The 24877-nt window shown below is 42.0% G+C and overlaps 1 protein-coding gene across 8 annotated transcripts in view; it reads right to left on the reverse strand.

Moving 5' to 3' along the window:
* The window catches only part of TRAPPC9 (trafficking protein particle complex subunit 9), a 525236-nt gene that overhangs the window by 469935 nt on the left and 30424 nt on the right, over positions 1-24877 (reverse strand). For all 8 annotated transcript variants that reach the window (XM_065054500.1, XM_065054503.1, XM_065054502.1 and 5 more), the window contains 3 exons: positions 23358-23501; positions 3978-4104; positions 273-418 (listed from right to left, as the gene is read on the reverse strand). In XM_065054500.1, the coding sequence (XP_064910572.1) occupies positions 273-418; positions 3978-4104; positions 23358-23501 (417 nt within the window). The remainder of the gene's footprint in view (positions 1-272; positions 419-3977; positions 4105-23357; positions 23502-24877) is intronic.

Raw genomic sequence — 24877 nt, forward strand, 5'->3', positions numbered from 1 at the left:
AGAAATAAGTTCTCTCTGATTTCTTGTTTGTTTGAAAGGGAAATAAAACTATTTTATCTCCTCTGAAAATCAGCTTTATCACCTATGAGACTTTATTCCTCTTTTGAATTTGAAACGGTCCCACACAGAACAAAGGTTTTCTCCCTTAGAATCTCAGGTTAAAAAGGTGATTATTTCAGACAGAAGAAAGTAATGTTCACATTTGCTTTCCTTGACCAAGAAAGATTTTCTAATTTAACAAACAAACAGGAAATACTGCAAAATATTCTTACCTATTTTCTTACTCCGTTCTTCCCCACGACTATGAGCAATAATTGGAGAGTATATGAAAGGGCTTTTGGTTGACACATTCTGACCAAGTAGACTTTTCATTTTGTGAGGCCGGAGACTGGTCGGGAGGTTCAAGAGCTTCACAGATCTGTTGAGTAAACAGAATTTTATAGATGGTTGTGTTATAAAGAAACTGATAAATACTAATTGACACTCTTGAGTAGGTAGTGATGACAACCCCTGAAATGGAAAAAGTGAAAAGACTGTAAAGAATAACATACTTAAATAAAGGACAGGTTGACATCAAGTACTACTTAACATGAGTAATGGAACATAAAGATTTTGACAAGCCAAATTTTTCCTATTTCTTTATAGAGCAGAAAAAGGTAATGGGGCAACTATATATGTTCCAGTTTCACTGTGGCATTGCAATGTTTGACAGTATTTTGATTAAGAAATCTGCATCTCAAATAAGCACCCCACATTAAATGGATTAAAAACTGGTAGCCCGTGAAGTGCCAACAGTAAACACAAGTCTTCAGCATCAGTGAATGTGTTTGTTTCTGGAGGGCTCCAGCACGGCTTGAATCATACGCTTAGATTGTTCAACATTGATCAAAACCATATTTAGACTTCTAGCACCATTTTGGTTGGAAGGGACGGACCCTCAGGATCATCGAGTCCAACCATAACCTGACTCTGGCACTAACCCCTGTCCCTAAGAACCTCATCTATGTGTCTTTTAAACCCCTCCAGGGATGGTGACTCCACCACTGCCCTGGGCAGCCTGTTCCAATGCTTCACAACCCTTTCCACTAAGAATTTTTTCCTAATATCCAATCTAAACCTCCCCTGGTGCAACTTGAGGCCATTTCCTCTCGTTCTATAACTTGTTACTTGGGAGAAGAGACCAACCCCCTCCTCCATGCTCCAACGTCCTTTGAGGCAGTTGTGTTTCAACACATTAACAACTTATGTCTCAAAAATTAACATGATTGAGCTCAAAGAGCTCTGCAGTTGTGCAGCATCGCTGCTTTCCAGCTATGTGGACAGCCCTACAATTCACTACATCTGCTGTGGAGATGTAACGGGACGGGAGGCTTTACGTATGGACACAACTCACGGAGTTTTATCACTGTGGCTTTTATAGAACTTTCAAGAAGGAGAGAGGAGAAGAGCAGCAATTCTAAAATAATGGTGATTTGGGGTTCCTCACCCCATGGCAAAACAGCAGCAACTTTTTTCAACGCCCCAAGCGCAGCCAGGTCAGCACAAGCTGACCATATAAATTAAGCACCTGGATGGTAATTAAGTTCTTAAAGCTAGGCCTAGCAATACAAGTAAATATGGTGTGCTTGTCTCCTTCTCTCGGCATACAAAACATTTTAAGTGAGGCAGAGCCTTTCCCACAAAGTCTTTGTAATCTGTTGCTCAAGTTTTGACCGGTCTCTACGTTCATGATTCCTACAAGAAGAAAGGACTCGACTGGTATTTTCTGTATCACCCAGACTTGAAACTTCTTCAATATTCAGCATGGAGAAGAAAAAGAAAGCGCTATAAATACATCCAGTACAATCCACCTCCTCCACGGTTTAAAAGTTAAGCAAAAACCTGAGACTAATTCAGGATTAAACACTTCACAGCTAAACTCAATGCTGCTGTTTTAGTACAAGTTAAGGGTTAGACTCATAAAGGAATTTTAGCATCGAATTTCTGCACCTATTTAACAGCCAAGGCAGCCAGACACCATACACAGTCAGATGAAGGAAAGCAGTTTTGATTTATACTGTGTAATACTAAGATTATTCCTAGAATAAAGATCTGCAAGAGGCACCAAGTGGCTCGACAACACTCCGGCTCTCAGAAGATCATTTTTGCCTTAAAAAGGTTTTCACGGGAACTTTTGCTCTAACTTCTCTCTACAATCATGTAAATCAAGTACTAGAAAGGACTATATGAGTTTGCTTAATTAGTGTTTTAATACATATGCTAGTAATTCAACTCATGCTAAAGCAGGTATCTAAATAGGTTAAAAAAACCTGGAAGCGACTGCTTATATGTCTTGACTGCAAATGGGACCTAGGAGAGTCAAATATGACTTGTTTAGCTCTATACATAGATTTTTTTGTGAAGCAAATCAAGCCCAAGGTCAGGCAATAAGAAATTATTCACACTGTCTCAATGTAATATGGAGCTTTGGTTCTAACAATTACAGTTTTACTCAGGAAAGATGTATTTTTCCCCCTGGAATACACATTAAAAGTGAGGTGACCCAAGTTACTCTTTGTATTTGGTCCAAGCAGAAGAAAAAACGCTGTTTCCAGGACACGAGTGGAACTGGTGTGACCGTTCTGACTCTACACAACCATATCACGTTAAATGTCCCACAAATAGTCACACAAGGTCTCCTTCTTCATTAAATGTGAATGGAAGAAGTTACAGAGAACATAGTAAAACTAGTTGTATCATGAAAAATGCTCATAAACACTTATTTTCATTTTCATTTTGATGACTTTAGAAACTAAAAGTAATCTGAAAATCAATATGATTTTCGCTCTGGTTACACACTCTATTATCTCTTTGTAATAGCAGAACTCTGACTTCATGAAATGTTTGATGACATCCCACTGAGAACAAAAATCTCCATGAGAACTCTTTTTAATAACTTCTAGTATATTTTTTTGTGAATACCAATTATCTTCACTTCAAAAAGCCACTCCTTGACAAAGATTTTCACTTAGCCTTTTATTACTGATGCCCAATGGCTGTTTTCTCTCTCTCTCGGTCTCTCTCTAATACTTCATGCCAGGCTTTAATCTAAACAAGGTGTCTGTTCATCAGACTGACTGCATGGTCTTGGCACAAAAAGGAACATGGAGCAACAAGACTGGGGAAGGGACTTGAACACAAGCCCTATGGGGAGAGGCTGAGGGAGCTGGGCTTGTTTAGTCTGGAGAAGAGGAGGCTTAGAGCTGAGCTCAGCACTCTCTAGAACTACCTGAAGGGCAGTTCTAGCCAGGTGGGGATTGGTCTCTTCTCCCAGGCAGTCAGCAATAGGACAAGGGGCCATGGGCTTCAACTCTGCCAGGGGAAATGTAGGCTGGAGATTAGAAAGCAATTCTTTGCAGAGAGAGTGGTCAGGCATTGGAATGGCTGCCCAGGGAGGTGCTGGACTCACCGGCCCTGGAGGTTTTTAAGCTCAGATTGGACATGGCACTTAGTGCCATGATCTAGTCAATGGACTGGAGTTGGACCAAGGGTTGGACTCGATGATCTCTGAGGTCTTTTCCAACCCAGTCGATCCTGTGATTCTGTGATTTAGAACAGGCCAGCGATGGCGCGAGCTTGAAAACGCAGCATCTGGAAAGGAACAGCTACAAAAGGCATCAGTTCCAGCTGAGTTCCGAGCTCCACGGACCTTCAGTATGATCACGTATCTAAACTTGAGTCTCAGCTGCAATTACAAAATACATTTTTTGGATTGTGTGAGAAACTCTTGAAAGACAGTTTAAAAAAAAAATAAAGACCACAGAAAGTGTTTTCTGCTCAAAGGCTCAATTTTTGCTAAGAATGTCTCAAAACAATTTGACATCTTGACATTTTTCCATGTTATTGTGAGCAACCGATGTAAACTAAGACAATCACATCTTCCAGCATCCTTTAACAGGTACCATGGAAAAGTTAAAGACTGTATTTTGGAGTCTTACCTCACAATAGGCAATTTGGTGAATGGAACAGGAGGCAACTTCAAACCATCTGGAAGGGTGATGATTTCCATCGTACCAGGACATTTTGCTGTGTAGCTTTCCAAGCTCTGCGTTACATCTTTCTTTTCTAGAAAATAAATTTGTTTAAAATAAAATTTAAAACCAATTCCAAACATACATGTAACAAAAGATGAAGCTATAACCCAAATTTTTAGGGTTTTTTTTGTATTTATATAAATAACTCTAAGGGAATGACAACTAATTTTTGCATAGGATGCTCAGACTAATGCTCCAAAAGCCATAAGGGAAGAATCAAATATAATTTAGTGACCTTAAGTAATACAGTTTCCTGGACTTTTCAGAATTATTGCAGTGTTGATCTATCTCTCATTTTTGTTAATTTTTTCATCATCAAGATAAAAATCTCTACAATTTATCTAGTAAATCTACATATCCGATACCATTGGCTTCAAACATGTAAAGGTTATTAATAAGAGCATTGTTATGTGAATGAGCCTTCTTATGAAATGTTAGCAGAAACAATACCAAAGGCAAAGAAAAGATACAAATTACTTCTGATGTTACCTTGTGTTAAAACTACCTAATTCTTATTAATAAACTAACTTTATTATATTATGCTACTAAATCATAACAACCGGTAAGAAAATTGCTTTGGTTTCCCTTAAAAATAAAGGAACACTCCAACAAACATATGACATTCAGGTTATCTTCAACAATAAACACTTAACAATTTTATCCAACAATTATTTTCTAGAATATATATACAATTGTGTCTCCAAAAATAAATAAAAGGTTATTTGGCAATTAACGTCCAGAACACAAAAATATATTTATCTGATTAAATGGGAGTCTGCAAACATAAATAAGCCTGAGAGTGTGTGTTTAGATGGGAGAATGAGATAGATTAAAAGTCTTTGACCTATATTGTTGTAAAGCACAATGAATATTCCTCAATATATGTGCTACAATAAAAATAACTATTCAATAACTAAAGTGTTGCTAGAAAATGCTTTGGAGATTGAAATAGTCAATGATAAAACAAAAATAGGAAAGGGAAGGGTTATAGCAAATACTGCTTTCCAAAAAATCTGCTTAAATAAGTATATTTGGTTTATACAGGGGGTTGGTAGCAAGTGGCCTTTGTGAGACCAGGAGCAGCCCCGTGTCAGAGAGCAACACAAATCACAGAATGGTTGGGGTTGGAAGGGACCTCTGGAGATCATCCTGTCCAACCCACCTGCTAAAGCAGGTTCACCAGAGCAGATCACACAGGAAGGTGTCCAGGTGGGTTTGAATGTCTCCAGAGAAGGAGACTCCACAGCCTCTCTGGGCAGCCTGTTCCAGGGCTCTGGCATCTCAAAGGAAAGAAGTTTCTCCTCATATTCAGGTGGAACCTCCTGTGCTTCAGTCTGTGCGCGTTGCCCTTCATCATATCATTGGGCACCACTGAACAGAGTCTGGTCCATCCTCTTGACACCCACCCTGGAGATATTTATAAGCATTGATGAGATCCCCTCTCAGCTTCTCTTCTCCAGCTGAACAGTCCCAGCTCTCTCAGTCTCTCCTCATAAGAAAGATGCTCCAGACCCCTCATCGTCTTCATAGCCGCTGGACTCCCTCCAGTCATTCCTTGCCCATCTTAACCCGGGGAGCCCAGAACTGGACCCAGAATTCCAGACGTGGCCTCATCAGGGCAGAGCAGAGGAGGAGGAACAACCTCCCTCCACCTGCTGGTCACACCTCTCCTAATGCACACCAGGTACCATTGGCCTCTTGGCCACAAGGGCACATTGTTGGCTCATGGTCAACCTGTTGTCCACCAGAACTCGAGGTCCTTCTCTGCAGAGCTGCTTTCCAGTTCCAGTCAACCCCAGACTGGTTGCTCCCCAAAGCTCTGCTGGTGGCACCTCTGTGATTATATGTTTGAGAAAGGGTAAAAAATGCTGTGTAGCAGCTGTGAGAGGGAAGACTGAGAAAAACGTGAGATGAATATACCCTATAAAGCTTTTCCACTGCCCAAAACACCGTCTTGGACCTTTCAAGGCCCAAACATCCCCTGATGGTTGTGCTGCCCACATCAATCCAGCTCAGTTTGTAAGCATCTAAGGCCACAAGTACACACTCTTTCAAAGCAAATAAACACTGATTTTAAGCATCTTCACTATTAAATTAATGCCACATAACTGACAAATTGCCTCATTTGTGTCAATATTTCACTGAGCTCTTAAGCCACTCACCACATTTTAATCGTGTGAAGTAAATGTTCCCAGAAATAGATCATTAGACATACACCTGTACAGCCAGTTCTAGTGGTTGAAGACTGAACCAGCACTTGTAGTGAGTATTTTCATCAATATTTTAGGCTACAGCATTCAGGTTGTTATTTGGCACGTTACGTGAGCAAGGGCGCATAGTACAAGTAGAAACCACTGAGACGGAAAATGTCACAGCTACCAAGAATGATGAAGACAACGCTAGAGCGTGTGCTTAATTCTGCTTGAAACCACAGGTCTGTCATTCTGAAGCACTGGCTTTCATTTCCTAGCGTGAAACACCATCAATTATTGTATTCAAAGAAAGCACGCTGCCACTTGCAAGAAGGATTTGTTTATAGATTTGAGAGTCCCATTTTTATTTCACAGTAGGAGCTCAGTGTGCTTTCTGCAAAGACAAGGCTAAAACGAGTCATTTTTCCATGCTGATACGCTATGAAATGCAGTTTATAACATGCTGCCACCAAGCCAGCAGCTCTACTACTTTTTACAGAATCACAGAATCACAGAATTGACTGGGTTGGAAAAGACCTCAGAGATCATCCAGTCCAACCCTTGGTCCAACTCCAGTCCATTGACTAGATCATGGCACTAAGTGCCATGTCCAGTCTCAGTTTAAAAACCTCCAGGGCCGGTGAGTCCAGCACCTCCCTGGGCAGCCATTCCAATGCCTGACCACTCTCTCTGCAAAGAATTGCTTTCTAATAGCCAGCCTACATTTCCCCTGGCAGAGTTGAAGCCCATGGCCCCTTGTCCTATTGCTGACTGCCTGGGAGAAGAGACCAGTCCCCACCTGGCTAGAACTGCCCTTCAGGTAGTTCTAGAGAGTGCTGAGCTCACCTCTAAGCCTCCTCTTCTCCAGACTAAACAAGCCCAGCTCCCTCAGCCTCTCCCCATAGGGATTGTGTTCAAGTCCCTTCCCCAGTCTTGTTGCTCTTCTCTGGACCCGCTCCAGCACTTCAATCTCTTTCCTGAGCTGCGGGGCCCAGAACTGAACACAATACTCCAGGTGTGGCCTCCCCAATGCAGAGTACAGGGGAAGGATCACTGCCCTTGTCCTGCTGACCACGCTGTTTTTGATACAGGACAGGATACCATTGGCCTTCTTGGCCACCTGGGCACACTGTTGGCTCATGTTGAGCTTCCTGTCCATTAGTCCCCCCAGGTCCCTTTCTGCCTGACTGCTCTCCAGCCACTCTGTGCCCAGCCTGGAGCGCTGCAGGGGGTTGTTGTGACCAAAGTGCAGCACCCGGCATTTGGCCTTATTGAACTTCATCCCATTGGAATCGGCCCATTTTTCCAGTCTATCCAGATCCCTCTGCAGAGCCCTCCTGCCTTCCAGCAGGTCGACACTCCCTTCCAACTTGGTGTCATCAGCAAATGTGTTGATGATGGTCTCAATCCCTTCACCTAAATCATCAATAAAGATGTTAAACAGGACTGGACCCAACACTGACCCCTGGGGAACACCACTAGTGACTGGCCGCTACTTAGCACTTCATTTCTGCTGAGACGCTCATGAACCTGCATTGAGAAACATTCGTGATGCAAAAGAGCAAGAGCTGCATCATCTTCCCTAAGCGCCACTTCTGAAAGCAAATGTTGGAGTCTTCCTCCCTTGACCGAGCACTTTTGCTACCTGCCCTCTGTGGTACAAATGAATGACACAAACTTCTCTGCTCAGTCAAATTTGCAAAGCCTTATAGTTGCCAAAACCCCGGCTGTTGTTGTATTTTGACACAATCAGAAGCTGTGGGAGCCTCCAGAGAGGATCAATTCAACGACTAAGCCTCCTGACCCACAGTTTAGAAGACTGTGACAAACAGTTATCACTGGTTCTTTTCTTTCTCTTTGCAAAGAAGAGAGAAAACAGCCACTCTTGGAGGTCTTTACCTACCTGGTCTCTTCATGCTTTTGTGTGTCAGCACAACAGTAATCACCACTTGATCCTTTGACCTGTGAATTCACCTCAACAGCTTTAAAAGCCTGCACCGCGGCTGGAAACACTGCGGATCCTCTTGTGTAGGTATCGCAAAGACTCATTTATTGAGTGAGAAACGATGGGTTATTTTCTCATCTGGAATAACTACATTCATGATTTTTTTTTTTACTCCAGTTTCTTCCCAGACTCGTTGGGAAATCAGGATCATAAAACAGCTGCAACTGAATAAAGCTGAACAAAGCCACAGGCAGTATTGCCACTTCTCAGTTCATTCAGTATAACCTCATAGCACAATTTCCCCCTTTCATATCAAGTCGTCTCATTACCCTTTTTTGGGCCGCTTCTGACAACTGAAAATTTTGCAGGTCCCCCAATATCCTTGGTAATTTCTTGCTTAACTACTTCATGTCAAGTCGAGAGGAGAAGTCGAGTCGAGTCGAGAGGAGAGGAGAAGTCGAGTCGAGAGGAGAGGAGAAGTCGAGTCGAGAGGAGAGGAGAAGTCGAGTCGAGAGGAGAGGAGAAGTCGAGTCGAGAGGAGAGGAGAAGTCGAGTCGAGAGGAGAGGAGAAGTCGAGTCGAGAGGAGAAGTCGAGTCGAGTCGAGAGGAGAAGTCGAGTCGAGTCGAGAGGAGAAGTCGAGTCGAGTCGAGAGGAGAAGTCGAGTCGAGTCGAGAGGAGAAGTCGAGTCGAGTCGAGAGGAGAAGTCGAGTCGAGTCGAGAGGAGAAGTCGAGTCGAGTCGAGAGGAGAAGTCGAGTCGAGTCGAGAGGAGAAGTCGAGTCGAGTCGAGAGGAGAAGTCGAGTCGAGTCGAGAGGAGAAGTCGAGTCGAGTCGAGAGGAGAAGTCGAGTCGAGTCGAGAGGAGAAGTCGAGTCGAGTCGAGAGGAGAAGTCGAGTCGAGTCGAGTCGAGAGGAGAAGTCGAGTCGAGTCGAGTCGAGAGGAGAAGTCGAGTCGAGTCGAGTCGAGAGAAGTCAAGTCAAGAGAAGTCAAGCCAAGTCAAGAGAAGTCAAACCAAGTCAAGAGAAGTCAAGCCAAGTCAAGAGAAGTCAAGCCAAGAGAAATAATTTTGCCCCACAGTTGGTTTGAACCTTCCATTAATATGAGAACACCAAAATCTGAAGGTTTCAGTTAGAAACTATTTGGGACCTGAAAGCTACTAAATGTGAAAGAGAAAAGTCTTTCTGCTAGTTTCAAAATAATGTGAAGCAGTATTTCATAATAATGGAGCCATTGAAAAATCAGAGCAGGACAGAAAGAAGCTCAGCTACAGACTAACATTTTGAAACACTTCACTAACCGTGATTTAACAGTATTGTACAAAAAGCATTTCATGCCTTGGCAGATAACGGAGAAAATGAGAACACAATTGCTATAACTCTATGTTTTGGCTCTTAAATATTTGAAGAAATTTAGAATATCTGTATTTGGTCTCAGTCACTACCCATTAAAAACTAAGTCAAACATTAAGAATACAGCATTTCTTCTGCGGCGAACAATGGGTTGATCTTGTTCTGATCAAGTCATTGTGTTTCCTGCAGAACAACCCCCAGCAAGGTAGAATGAAGAAAGGGAACGTTTGGTGTCTGACCTGTCAGTTACACTAAAAGACAAATGACTTTCTATTTCCTTACATGACTTGCTAAAATATCAGAAAAGTTGGGAAACAAATAGCTAAAAGCCTTCTGACTTCCATTTTCCCATGGTGATAAGCCCAGAACTGAAGTTTTAACGAAAACTAGGGTTCTTTGGGCTGGTGGAGCTTTTCCTTCCCCCTTGAAAACAAGAAATACTGTTTATAAAGGGGAATCCAAGGAGAGGTCCTGCAGCAAACATCTTGATAAATTACTAGTAACATGTAGCAAGACAGAAAAGTCAGCCAGGAAGCAGAAAAAAAGCAAAATGTTTTACCTCGATGTTAATCACAAGATCATATTAATAGGATGCATGCAAAGCTCTTGACGGCCTTTCAGGTACTCCCTCAACTCTAGTTTGGGATGGATGCGGATGGACAGTAAACATCCTATTTGGATGCTCAGTACCCAAAGACTTGCAGGATCAATCTTCTAGTTCAGTATTTTGGTTGTTTCATTCAGCAGAAAAGAGCGGGTCTCCTCTAATTTGCAGGCAAGTGTCACCTGTTTTTCCATGACATTAAATCTGATAGGTATGAGATGACAGCATTTTTACCAAAAAATCATGAACGTAAATTTTTAGCAAACAAACAGCACCTCTAATATCTTTCTGCAAAATACACAGAGAAAATAAACACAATTTCAAGATGCTCAGAGATTCGATACTTGACCAAGTCACTTTGGAAGCAACACAAGGAATTCATGGCTTCTCATTCTAATATTCTCTACTGCAATAAATCTCAGCACGTACTGATGTTTTTACACTGCCCTGAACAGCTACATTTCAGATTCCTACCTATATTAATTAGGTCATCAGTTAGACAGGACACAAATGCAAACTGAACAGCCAACTGGATGACAAAAGGACCAAAGCCATTGAGATATAATTTAGGTGTCGTGAAACTCAAACAGAATTCAAGCCCCTGATGTGTTCTCCACACCAGGTTTTGTCAATGGACTCAAGAGTGACTTTTATGGGGAAAATCAGTGGCTCCATCCATACAAAACGGGGAATGAAAGCAAAAGGATTCACTTATTTGTTGTTTAATAGCTCAGCCTTGAAAAATAAATTATCAGCTTCACTACTATGAGTTGTCTGGCAGCAGCAGAGTGTTTTCTGCTTCCAAGATGACCACCACAAAGAGAGAGAAACACGTCACAGTCTCCTGTTACTAGCTTTTTAATCATTATAGACAATGTGTACACAGAGTCACAGTCAGATTGAAATTCACGGTTAGCAGAAAAGTATTTTTAGTCAAAATCTCATCAAAAATTGACACAGCTGAAGTCAGAGTTCAGAAACAGGTCATTAAAATTCCAGTATCTCGTTCTCCGCTGTATCTGAGAACTTCAGATGTCTGTATACTCTGAACACTACAAAAATATGTTTTGTACATACAAAATCAGTGTGCAAACCACTGGACAATATTAATGGTTTCTTTCATGGTAAGAAAGACCAGAAGATCTACCTTAATGTAAAGCGGAGCAAATGAAGCATCAATAACTTCCATAACGATAAACAAAAATTAAGGATTGCTGCAAAGTTGCTTTTGAGCAAAGCAGGTTTTGTACAAATTTACAGATACAATGGTGTAACTTAAACACACCTGACTTTGTATTTTTGGCCCAAGAAGGCCAATGGTGTCCTGTCCTGTAGCAAAAATAGCGTGGTCAGCAGGACAAGGGCAGTGATCCTTCCCCTGTACTCTGCATTGGGGAGGCCACACCTGGAGTATTGTGTTCAGTTCTGGGCCCCTCAGTTCAGGAAAGAGATTGAAGTGCTGGAGCGGGTCCAGAGAAGAGCAACAAGACTGGGGAAGGGACTTGAACACAAGCCCTATGGGGAGAGGCTGAGGGAGCTGGGCTTGTTTAGTCTGGAGAAGAGGAGGCTTAGAGGTGAGCTCAGCACTCTCTGGAACTACCTGAAGGGCAGTTCTAGCCAGGTGGGGATTGGTCTCTTCTCCCAGGCAGTCAGCAATAGGACAAGGGGCCATGGGCTTCAACTCTGCCAGGGGAAATTGAGGCTGGAGATTAGAAAGCAATTCTTTGCAGAGAGAGTGGTCAGGCATTGGAATGGCTGCCCAGGGAGGTGCTGGACTCACCGGCCCTGGAGGTTTTTAAGCTGAGATGGGACATGGCACTTAGTGCCATGATCTAGTCAATGGACTGGAGTTGGACCAAGGGTTGGACTGGATGATCTCTGAGGTCTTTTCCAACCCAGTCCATTCTATGATTTTGTGAAGACGCACAGAGACAGGAGACAGCAAAAACAACACGCAGGACATTTTTCCCAATACACTGTTGTGCAAAGTTGCAGGAATTTGGCCAGAGAGGATCAACTTGATTTAAGTTTCAATTTATCCCTTAGCAAGTGCTTTCTCTTTGAATTGCTTCAGAAAAGGACAATTTAATTGTTTACAGAAATAGACAACTGACTGAAAACTTACAATGAAAACATGTCAGCTCTCTCAACTAACATATAGTTGAGATTTCCAATCATTAAAACAATTCTTCATTATCACTCAACCTTCCTCTTCTTCTCTTAGCACATTAAATCATTTGGACACGGTGTAGGGAGATCACCAAACTCCATGGATGCTCCTATTTTAAACATGGATATTTCTTTTTAATACACATATACTGCTACTTTCAGTAGCACCTGCATTCCATTTGGCTTTAGGCTAAAGAAGCAGTATGGAGTCTGTTAAGTGTCACATAAAATTGAGCTGAATTTTAGCAATATAGTTAATATAGCACCTCTTAAAATAGCTTCCTTCAATAGAAAAACACTGGCTTTTAAAAAGGCAGCACAAATTCTTCATGTCTTTACATCGCCGGTTAAAGTTTGCCTTCTCCAAAGTAATATCTTTTTTTTCCTGGAATATTTGCATGTGAACATTTGTATCTTTTCCCTCAATTGATCAAATAGGCTTCTTCAAAAATCAGAGATAACTACGTGACAATAGGGATTTTGAGCTAAATCTCAGAAACTTCATTTTGTTCGTAAATCACTCGATGCAAATTAATAGGAAACTTTTGTCATAAAGAAATGCACCATTTTATCGTAACCACCCATTTGTTTTACCTAAGAATTTGAAGACGGTGTTGACTGGAGTGAAAGACTTTCAGATTTGGTAATAACAATTTGGATCAATCTTCATTGACATTACAATGTTTTTCTTTCAGATAAAACATGACACAAACAACTGTTGGTCTTCACCTTTTGTGCTTTGCAAATGAATACGAACATAAAGCTTACCGCTGTTATTTTACTTAGTTGAATTTATTCATTACACTTCAAAATCAATACATTGAATGAATCCTTGGTGCCATCTCAAGGCATATCAAGGATAAGAGGGTTATTAGGGGCAGTCAGCATGGCTTCACCAAGGGTAAGTCATGCTTGACCAACCTCATAGCCTTTTATGAGAATGTAACAAGGTGGATGGATGATGGCAGAGCGGTGGACGTGGTCTACCTTGACTTCAGTAAAGCCTTTGACACAGTCTCCCACAGCATCCTCACAGCTAAGTTGAGGAGGTGTGGTCTAGACAATAGACTAGTGACGTGGGTTGCAAACTGGCTTAAGGAGAGAAGCCAGAGAGTGGTAGTCAATGGTGTGGAGTCTAGTTGGAGGCCAGTATCTAGTGGAGTGCCTCAGGGGTCAGTGCTGGGGCCAATATTATTCAATATATTCATTAACGATTTAGACGAGGGAATAGAGTGTACTATCAGCAAGTTTGCTGATGACACTAAGCTGGGAGGTGTGGCTGACACGCCAGAAGGCTGTGCTGCCATCAGAGACCTGGACAGGCTGGAGAGCTGGGCGGGGAATAACCTGATGAAATTTAACAAGGGAAAGAGTAGAGTCCTGCATCTGGGCAGGAACAACCCCAGGTTCCAGTATAGGTTGGGAAATTACATATTAGAGAGCAGTGTAGGGGAAAGGGACCTGGAGGTCCTGGTGGACAACAGGATGACCATGAGCCAGCACTGTGCCCTTGTGGCCAGGAAGGCCAATGGCATCCTGGGGTGTATTAGAAGGGGAGTGGCTAATAGATCGAGAGAGGTTCTCCTTCCCCTCTACTCCACCCTGGTGAGACCACATCTGGAATATTGTGTCCAGTTCTGGGCCCCTCAGTTCAAGAAGGACAGGGAACTGCTGGAGAGGGTCCAGCGTAGGGCAACCAAGATGATTAAGGGAGTGGAGCATCTCCCTTATGAAGAAAGGCTGAGGGAGCTGGGTCTCTTTAGTTTGGAGAAGAGGAGACTAAGGGGGGACCTCATTAATGTTTATAAATATATAAAGGGTGAGTGCCATGAGGATGGAGCCAGGCTCTTCTCGGTGGCCAACAATGATAGGACAAGGGGTAATGGGATCAAGCTGGAACACAAGAGGTTCCGCTTAAATTTGAGAAAAAACTTCTTCTCAGTGAGGGTGACAGAGCACTGGAACAGGCTGCCCAGGGAGGTTGTGGAGTCTCCTTCTCTGGAGACATTCAAAACCCGCCTGGACATGTTCCTGTGCGACCTCACCTAGGCGTTCCTGCTCCAGCAGGGGGATTGGACTAGATGATCTTTTGAGGTCCCTTCCAATCCCAAACATACTGTGATACTGTGATACTGTAATCAGGATCTGAACTAGAGTTAATCAAGCAACACAAGGATAAGCAGATCATTATTTGAAACTGTCACAGTTTCTCTTATCTCATCCCCGCACGCTCTATCTCTCTGTACGGTCTTGTTTCCCCGGTACAGTCTCTTTTCTCCCTGTATGGGCCACCAATTAAATCTGTCACGGTTTAAGGCAAGGCGGCAATAAACCGTGGCAGACACTCCCTTTTATCCCCTTTACCTCCCACCACCCCTTCCTTTAGATCGGAAACATGATAAGAAAGATAAGGCGAAAGGAAGAGAGACTTAGACTTCAAGTTGGAGAGTTGTAAAGGGTTTTACTAATACTGCTAATAAATAGAGAATATATATACAAAATATACAAACCCAGTCTGCAGTGCTGATGTGGCGCTGGCGTCACTGCGCAGCAGAGCTGGGGGTGCGGAGCTGGCGGCTCCAGCAGCTGCAGCGCAGGCCCCTGGAAGTCCCGGGCGGGACTGCACAGCAAAGCGGAACCTGGGTGCAGGATGCAGGGCCTGAGGGCTGGGGATCACAGACAGACAGACAGACAGAGGCCTCTCCAGACACCGGCCATGGGCGAAGAGAGCGTGACCCTCGTGATCACCCTCTTATACAGGGGGTATGACGATTATGGGGTGGAATTCTTCCGTTGGTCAGTTCTAGTCACCTGGTCCATCCACCCCTCCTCAAACACGCCCGTCTCACAGCGGAACGTGGGAAAACTTATCAGTCTTTCTTGGCTACCATAGTAATAAACCTAAACACGAGCTTCTTCAGCATTCCCTTGGTCTCTTATCAGCACCGAGTGCAGCATCTGAGGAAAAAAATGCAGGCTAAAACTCAGCAAAGTACAGGCACCTAGAAGAACTGAGCTGAAAGAAAAGTCACTAAAAGAGAACCAGTCTTGTTTTTAACAAAACCAGGACAGAAACAGATAAATGTGCGCAGGCATTGCGGTTTTCCTCTTCACTTTCTACATCGTCTAAAAGATGCGTACTTCAGGAAAATAAACTACACCTTTTTAATAAAGCAGTTTGAGCGAAGATATTTAATGAGCCAGCTTGTCTCTAGACAAGACCAGCTCCAGAGAGAGACTTTAAAATGATAAACCAAGCCCAGTGAGTTTTACCCTGCCGCGACTCTTTTGAATTTTAAGAATGCAGGAAAACGTGTGGCCGATTAACAGCTCCCAACAACAGGAGCACGGAGCAGTGCTCAAGTTTTACCGTACACGGCTAAAGAAATCACAGAACTGGCCGAAAAGCTGCAAAAATCACTGCACAGTGATGAATGAGAAGAGTTAAGTCGCTTCTGAGAAGTTTCCTTCTCCTCCATGTGCAATCTCAGACTTTTATCGCAATATGTCAGAAAGCGTTTATATTCAAGCTTTTTTAATGTATTAATGCTTACACCATATCGTGCCGCTGCTATAGATCAAACACGCATGAGGTGCCAAGTCTGCTCAATTACATTTCTTTATATATACAAACACATATACTTTTTTATATATCCATACATGGATAAGATACAGCGCTGTGTTGAAGTTGTAAAAAGACTTCCAACTAATGGCTAAGAACCTACCATGCTGCTATAAATATTCCCTGGTATTATATTGAAGATTTCAGTCTCCATCCTGAGATCAGTTAATTTTAATACTGCAAAACCAACCAAACCAGCTCCTTTTTGAAAGATTTATTGATGAGGCAGGTACTTTGTCAACTAAAATACCATGCAGTGCATTAAAACCAGTTCATTAGTGTCAGTTAAGTAAACGTCACTTCAACTCTGAAGTTTACATCAAGTTTTAATTTGCATTATATTCTCTGTTCAGCATGATTAAAACTGTTCTTCTCAGCCCTTGAAATCAATAACTTTTACCTTTCTAAAAATTAATTTACACAATGTAAAGGATCCCAGGGGAAATGCTGCCCTAATTTAAACGCAGTATTCAGGAATAACATTCCTTATGCCTAGAAAACATTGCAAAGTGCTGACAGGCTACATCTGTATCAGCAAATACTGCAGCACAGGCAAGAAACTACAGAGCAAAGCAGTTGTTGCTGCCGCTACATGTACTTCAGGGGATTATTTGTGACAGTCAGGGCAAGCTAAACCTTCTAAGAGAAGGTTTCCAACAGAGGATCTCTTACTTTCCACTCTCTTGTATCTGGGCAGGAACAACCCCAGGTTCCAGTATAAGTTGGGGAATGACCTATTAGAGAGCAGTGTAGGGGAAAGGGACCTGGGGGTCCTGGGGACAGCAGGATGAGCATGAGCCAGCACTGGGCCCTTGTGGCCAGGAAGGCAAATGGTACCTGGGGTGGGTTAGAAGGGGGTGGTCAGTAGGTCAGAGAGGTTCTCCTGCCCCTCTACTCTGCCCTGGGGAGACCACACCTGGAATATTGTGTCCAGTTGTGGCCCCTCAGTTCCAGCAGGACAGGGAACTGCTGGAGAGAGTCCAGCGCAGGACAACAAAGATGCTGAAGGGAGTGGAGCATCTCCCGTGTGAGGAAAGGCTGAGGGAGCTGGGGCTCTGGAGCTGGACAAGAGGAGACTGAGGGGTGACCTCATTCATGGTTACAGATATATAAAGGGTGAGTGTCAGGAGGATGGAGCCAGGCTCTTCTTGGTGACAACCAATGATAGGACAAGGGGTAATGGGTACAAAATGGAACACAGGAGGTTCCACTTAAATTTGAGAAGAAACTTCTTCCTGGTGAGGGTGGCAGAGCCTGGCCCAGGCTGCCCAGGGGGGTTGTGGAGTCTCCTTCTGTGCAGACATTCCAACCCGCCTGGACACCTTCCTGTGTAACCTCATCTGGGTGTTCCTGCTCCATGGGGGGATTGCACTGGATGAGCTTTCCAGGTCCCTTCCAACCCCTGACATTCTGGGATTCTGTGATTCTCCAGAAACAATATCACAATTAAGTCTGCTCTAGAAACTCTTCTAAACAGCTCTGGCCCAGCAACAAATTGTGATATGATCATTTTTGCTGGTTTCGTAACCATTTATGACTGGTTTGAAAAGCAAGAGCCTCCACTGCACGACCAATAATCTCTTCCATCAACACCATAACCTCATTCACTTATTGATTCCTTTTATCACTTCTGATCATTTGTAATTTTTTAATTCAGGAACACTGTATTAACTAAATCACACTGATTTAAATGCTCCATCATTCCTTGGAAAGAACATCTATAGGAAGAAATCACACTTCAAGGATGTTCTGATTTCTTCCCATTAAAACACAATTATCCATACACATACGATGATTTACTATAGTTTCTTATACTTTACCCAGTACCGGTATCAAATGTACTGAATTCCAGACTCATTCTAATTCAGTTTACTTTGCCTCAGTCAGTACTGAGACAACTAAATATGCAAAAAATCACCAGGATGGCCAGAAGCAAGAGGCTGACTACAATGCAGACACCACCGCTGAAGATACATTCACCTGATCTACTTAGAACTTCCTCCCCCTCTGAACTCTTAAAAACCACGGAGATACACCTGCCACTCGTAATTTTAGAAGGAGAATGAAGACAACTTAAGATATCCTCTAATTGGAAGTGTTAGCGGTTCAACAATTTGATTTTAAAACTCTTTAAGCATCTTTGAACTTTTTGTGGTACCTGACATTTATTATTGCTCACAGAATCATAGGATGTCCTGAGTTGGACCCACAAGGATCATCAAGTCCAACATCTCGCATCAGTCTCCACCATAAACCATTTCTAGTTACACTTGGAAAGAATTCCACAGGTTTCTTCTCTGTACAGGAAGGACCAAAGCTCAGAATCTTCCTTCCTGAAAATAAAACCTTGATCAAAGCTTTCTTATCCAGCACAATCTTCCCTGAGTGTTTTTAAACCCCGATTATGTTCCAGTCCTGGCAGCCTTCCTGCTTCTAATACATCTGAAGATATTTGCTTTCATGAGTTCAGCAAGTTACGCCTCAAAAATCTTCTCTTGGCTTATGTTCCTCACTGCCCCCCTCATCATTTAATTTATCAAGTCTGACATTCCCTTCTACTTTCTATGCTTGGACACAACATCCACTTTTATACAGCAAACTTTTTTTCTTTTTCTCCCTAAATTGCATTTATTTTGCTGATTAACTCCCCTTGCTTTTTATTTTTTTTTTATTTATTTTAATGACTAGAATAAACTTACTGAGAATCTACTATGACATCTCTAAGCAGTTTCCATGCTACCACTCCATTAATTTCTTACAGTTAGCTTCTTTAATATATCTCCTCTTTTCAAAGTCAAATACTACAGTCAAGGTGGTTTATTTAAAAATCGGGCATTCATATTTGTTTAGCTTACATTTCTATACTTATAATCTTCTTTCTATGATTCTATGATGGTTTCATGTGACCTAAATATGAAGAACAGGGGAAAAAAGAGAAGCATCACTATGGGAAGAGGTCGGAGCAAAAACAAACAGAGGAGCGATATCAAGCAACCAGCTCAAACTAAACAAAATAAGCCGAAGCTCTCAAGAACTCCTGCTATGGCAGCGTAAACAGGGTAAAAAATGAGAGAGTCATAGCAAGACATAAACAGGATCCAGTCAGGTGAACATAAAATAACAAGTTGTTCCAGCAGCCCCTCAAAACAAGAGGTGGGTTTAAATTATTCCATGCTCTAGAGTGGCGGCAGGTGCTTATAGGGTCATGGCTCTTTCTGATCCCTTTCTCCAGTGAAACATCATTTAGTTCAATCTGTGTGGGGAAGTAGAACTCACCGAGCGCCCACGTAGCTTGGTTCCATTTTCCCAGCTGTCTGAGTGAGAATTCAAGACAATGCTTTAAGTAAAGATCCTCAGAAACCGAGTCTGGTCTTTACTGCTGCCAATACAGGCTCGGCAGAGGGTTACTCTTAAAGGCATTTTCACACTTACTTTTGATCTAGCTGCCAATTTTTACAACCTCAGTTTAATATTCTTTCTTATTTCCTATAAGGCAATTTGAAATTTAAATATCACCAAGTGAATGCATATGCAATCTGTTCTATAAATAGAAATGCCTGTAAAATACAGCATCGTTTCCTCTTTCAAGCTGTGAGATAGAAAGGCATATTTTAAGAGCTGTCAGACATGACAATCAGCCCAGGCTTGACCATCATTTCTGAAGCTGAACAAGGTTTAAGGATATCTTTCTTAACTCATCACTTGTTCACAAAAGGCACAGGCCTCACCCCAGCCGTTGACACATCAGCCATTGCCTGAGCACAGGAGACTTGAAAGGAGGATGAAAAGGTTCTGAAAGCGACCTCAGGTGATCGGCGTGTGGTCCCTGGTCCTCCAGCCACCATCACCTCTAAGCTGTTGAGTGATCAAAGTGTCTGCCCAGCCAATGCCGACAGGTCCATCACAACTGATCTAGAGGATGCGGGGAACTGAAACAGCATTCAGCATAAATTTTGGCAGAGGTTCTTCATCAGGGAGGATGATGTAAGGACAGAATGAGAATAAAGCATCTTCTGGAAGTGAAAGATTGTATTCACGAGAGCCAAACTTACAAACCTCCAAGGTTTGCATGGCGCGGGTCAAAGTGTCGTATTATTTTGAAGTGCCAAATAACAGCCAGTACTGCAGCAGGTGCAGAATCTTGTCACAAACAAGTTCAGAATCACATCAGTAAAATTTAGACAACCAGAGATATTTCTGAAAGTTCAACTCAGGACATTTTGCAGAATCCCAGAGTGTCAGGGGTTGGAAGGGCCCTGGAAAGCTCATCCAGTGCAATCCCCCCATGGAGCAGGAACACCCAGATGAGGTTACACAGGAAGGTGTCCAGGCGGGTTGGAATGTCTGCACAGAAGGAGACTCCACAACCTCCCTGGGCAGCCTGGGCCAGGCTCTGCCACCCTCACCAGGAACAAGTTTCTTCTCAAGTTTAAGTGGAACCTCTTGTGTTCCAGTTTGAACCTATTACCCCTTGTCCTATCACTGGTTGTCACCGAGAAGAGCCTGGCTCCATCCTCCTGACACTCACCCTTTATATATCTGTAAACATGAATGAGGTCACCCCTCAGTCTCCTCTTGTCCAGCTCCAGAGCCCCAGCTCCCTCAGCCTTTCCTCACACGGGAGATGCTCCACTCCCTTCAGCATCTTTGTTGCCCTGCGCTGGACTCTCTCAGCAGTTCCCTGTCCTGCTGGAACTGAGGGGCAAGGAACAAAACCCTTTTTTTGTAGGTAGAGTGATATTTTTATCATCCCGCTGACCAAGTGCAATCACTATCTAAAATACACCACAAAAACAACGGCTGACCACATAATGATCTCAGCCGCCCCGTGGTGCAACGCCTGTATGTATATTTGTAAAGCCAGCAAACTGAAAATCAAAATCCACGCACTGAAATCCCTCCTCATGGAGACTGATGAGCTCTGTCGATGAGGTTTGCTTCTGAAAATAAAATATCCAGTGACAGGAAGGAAATGTCCCCCAAGTCCTTCATCACACGCAGGACCTCGTCTGTCCTCGGGTTGAACGGAAGTGTCATAATGAGTTAATTCTTTCACTAAAGATTCCGTGTCTTTCAGCGGAATCAATGAGTGTGGCCAGGGTGATGAGCATCCACTCTGGGGGGTGCATTGGTATCATTTTTAGTTTGCTAGAGCTAAAACAAATTCCTTCATGGCATCAGTAGAAAAATAAATAAGGCAAAATTGTTCAAAATCTTATAATAGGGGAACAAAGAAGCCCTGAGACCCAGATCAGCAAAACTCACCAGAAAACTGGAAAGAACTAACGCGCAACAACAGTCACAGGACAAGAGGATCTTAATGGCAGAGCTACACTGAGAAGCACTTTGCAAACCACCTGAATTTTAAATCCAGGCGTAGGATTTAAGATGTATTATGAATTACAAGCTTTAAAAACATGAAGTTTATTCCATTTAAGAAAAAACATATTCAGGTCAAAACTTTGTTTTCAAGAGAGTGTGATTCCACCTTGTACCTGGAAACTTGGCAACTTTCTGCACAGAAAAGTAATAAAATTGTGGGATTCTTAAACTCCAGTGGTAATGTATTACTTCAGTTTCCTAGTTCGATCTTAATTCCTTAAGGAAACCTGGAAGTTTCAGTCGTGATCTTCAGAGAAGCCTAGGATTTACAACTCTTTTAAAACAGAGGAAAATATTCACAGATTTAAAATATAAGTACCATAATCCTATGTATTCAAATCATCTTGCTACTGTCCTCTATTACAACCCAACGTTGAAGGCGTTTTGTTGGTTTATTTTTTCCTAATCTGATATTTTTTCTGAAACTATAAATGTAAAGTAACTTCTTATGCTAAATGGACCCTTGCACAACATCACACGATAGCAATCTCAGAAGAACTACCAAAAAAATTGCCAACCAGAAATACATTTCTGGCACTGTCACCATCCACACTTCAGCTAGTCCAGAACACCACGAACCGTGTTTGAGCGACGTGCCGTCAATAAAAGGCTTCGAACGCAACACCAAGTTCTATTTTGGATGTTGTCACGAGAGGAGAAAACGATTCAGCTGCTCTTCAAACACACTGGAGAATATCTAGTCTGATTTTTCAAAGGCATTAAACATCAGAGGTGTTATGAAACTGGAAGCTTTACTCAAAGGTATAATGTCTGAAGACAAGAATCACAAAAGTTGCTTCTCTATAAGATTTCACACTTTTTTAGGATTAGGAATGAGCAAATTTAATATGTGGGCACGCACAGTAAAAGAGCTTAAAACATTGTCTTTAGCCAAACTCCTCAGGCACAAATCAACGAAGCTTCATTAAAAATCCAAGGACCCTTTGACAACAAAATCTACAGACAAAACGATAATTTATTACAGTTTATCAGTTCTTTGATGTTCCTCCCCTTCCTCCATCACTGATTTGAGCAACTAAACAGAGGAAATTCACTGGCAGGTAAAGACCTACGCTATTTTATTCCCATTCTCTTTATCGTAAATGAGGGAATAACTGAAAAAAAATAGACTTTTTACCTAGTGTATTAATAACATTTTTTCAAACCTTGCACTACCAGTTCGATCTTATTAATCTGGGTGATACACCTGTTCAAAATATCTTTCCTACAATATGTAATACCAACATAAGTTGCCACTTTTTGCTTTTCCAGGTGATTTTGTTAATGCTACGTGGCCCTCGCACAACCAGTGCCATGAGAATCAGCCACAGGCACATTCATCCCATTGTCATCCACTGACAAATTTACTAAGTCCCACTGAAATTCATTGCTGAGTTAAAATTTGGAAAGAAACCACAGAAACTGACAGAAAGTTAAGCTTACTGTCCTACTTAAACACTATTTAATGCAATCCCATCACATTCAGCTTCTACAAGTTCATCATCTCCAATACAGAGACAAGGGTCGTACTCCCTTAGTCAGATTCTGTATCTGCACTATAAAGGTTTCATTAGAAAACGTATTTCATCAGAAAGCTCATGCTCCATTGAGTCTGAACTACTGTACACGCTTCTAAATTTACTCTTCCACCTCAACTCCTCTCAATCTCTTCATTTACAGCACTTAGGAAAGCTGCTGGTGTTTTTAAATGATACTCTCTTTTTGAATCCAAATGCAAAGTAAGCCCTCTGATCGTATTCTTAATATTTACAAAGGAAATAGAGCATTAGGCTTGAGGCAATCTACAGGTGGAAAATATTAAAGCAAGTTTTATTTTAGACCCTACAGAGATCAGGATATTAATATTTAAAACCTATAACACAATATACGTGACGGATTACGCACAACAAGCTACTTCATGCGTACGCAGAATTCCTTAACTTCTGTGCTCCCCGTTACTCCTCCAATTCAGTATTTCAGGGCAGAAAAAGGACAAATATCTCTTTCTTTTGTTAATCATACCTTGATCAGAAAGAAAATCCAGCATGGTCTGGAGAAGGAAAGACAGATGCCTGACGCAGAGAGCAGGGTTGCCCATTCGTCTGGAAGCGTAGACCAGTTCATGGAGCAAACGCATCTGCACCGCAGCCCATCCCCGATGAGTTCCTACAAAGCAAGAAGGCATTTCGTGCTTTTTAAAGCTAAAAGTCATCACAAAACAACTCTTTTCTTTTAGTTTTCTTTATATGCAAAGCACTAATTTAATGACGCATCATCCGATGGAACCAATAATTACAAAATCCCAATCTTGTTGTCAAAATTAGGAGCTGTGAGTCTGCTTGAATGTTTAGATGTGAAAGCAATTTTTGTTTTATATGCTTACCAACTAATTTATCGTTAGAATCCAGAAAATGAAGTTAATCCTTCTCATGAAGTGAAACCAAAATGATACACAAACCCTTGAAAGTTTTATCATTTTAAATTCTCTGAGCAAGAACTTCACGTGAGATTTCATACAGGAACTTCATTTTTATCCAAATCAAGTAGTTCTTAACGCTCTTTAAAGATCCAACAAAATATGTTTTCTCTAAATGCTTTCCTGGCCACTAAAAGTAAATAAAAAGGAGTAAAACTACGAGACATGAGGCACATTTCCTGATCTTCAATCTTTAAAAACTAAGTTTGGGATTATAAATTTGCGAAGTATCTATGGTAATAATAAACAGATCAAAAATGTAATTTGCACTACTCTTCATGAAATGCAACTTCCTTTTAGGAGTAAGCAAGAGCAATAGTTTTTAAATAACAGATATTCCAAGGTGTGCAATATTTCATAAACTTCTACAGCTTTTCTTCTATTACCCTTGAGCATTAGGCAAAATTGTCTAGAAATATTTACTATGACCAAACCTTGAGAGTTTCTCTTTTGCACACATATGAGTCTCATTATTTTTCAGGTATCAAACATCGCTCTTATTCCACACTTCTTACTGTTTACAGCAACCCTTCCGTACATCTCCAAAACTGCCATTTTAGGGATAAAATCTGACAAAGTACTTCAGCGCAACATAAAGGTCACTTAAAAATGGAAGATAAACACCAATCATGCCGTGTTTTTTTGTGTAATTGTCATTTCTTGCAGAATTTCTGTGACCTCTTCTCCCAACAAAGCCCCATCCCAGTCTTTTCCTTTTCCATCGTAGGCCAGAGCGTATTTTTCCTTCTTCACATGAGTTTTTCTATATTTTCCCTTGACTGAATTGACCAGATGACTCAACTATTTCAATGGCTAAATGACCCAGCACGTACAGAAAGAAATGAATTTACAAGACTTCATCAAACTGGAATCCAAACAATAGTCAATGGACTCTCACAAAAGAATATTCTGGCTGCTGTTCACATAATCCCAGAGTGTCAGGGGTTGGAAGGGACCTGGAAAGCTCATCCAGTGCAATCCCCCCATGGAGCAGGAACACCCAGATGAGGTTACACAGGAAGGTGTCCAGGTGGGTTGGAATGTCTGCACAGAAGGAGACTCCACA

Source organism: Columba livia, chromosome 2, assembly GCF_036013475.1.
Source record: "Columba livia isolate bColLiv1 breed racing homer chromosome 2, bColLiv1.pat.W.v2, whole genome shotgun sequence".
NCBI lineage: Eukaryota > Metazoa > Chordata > Aves > Columbiformes > Columbidae > Columba > Columba livia.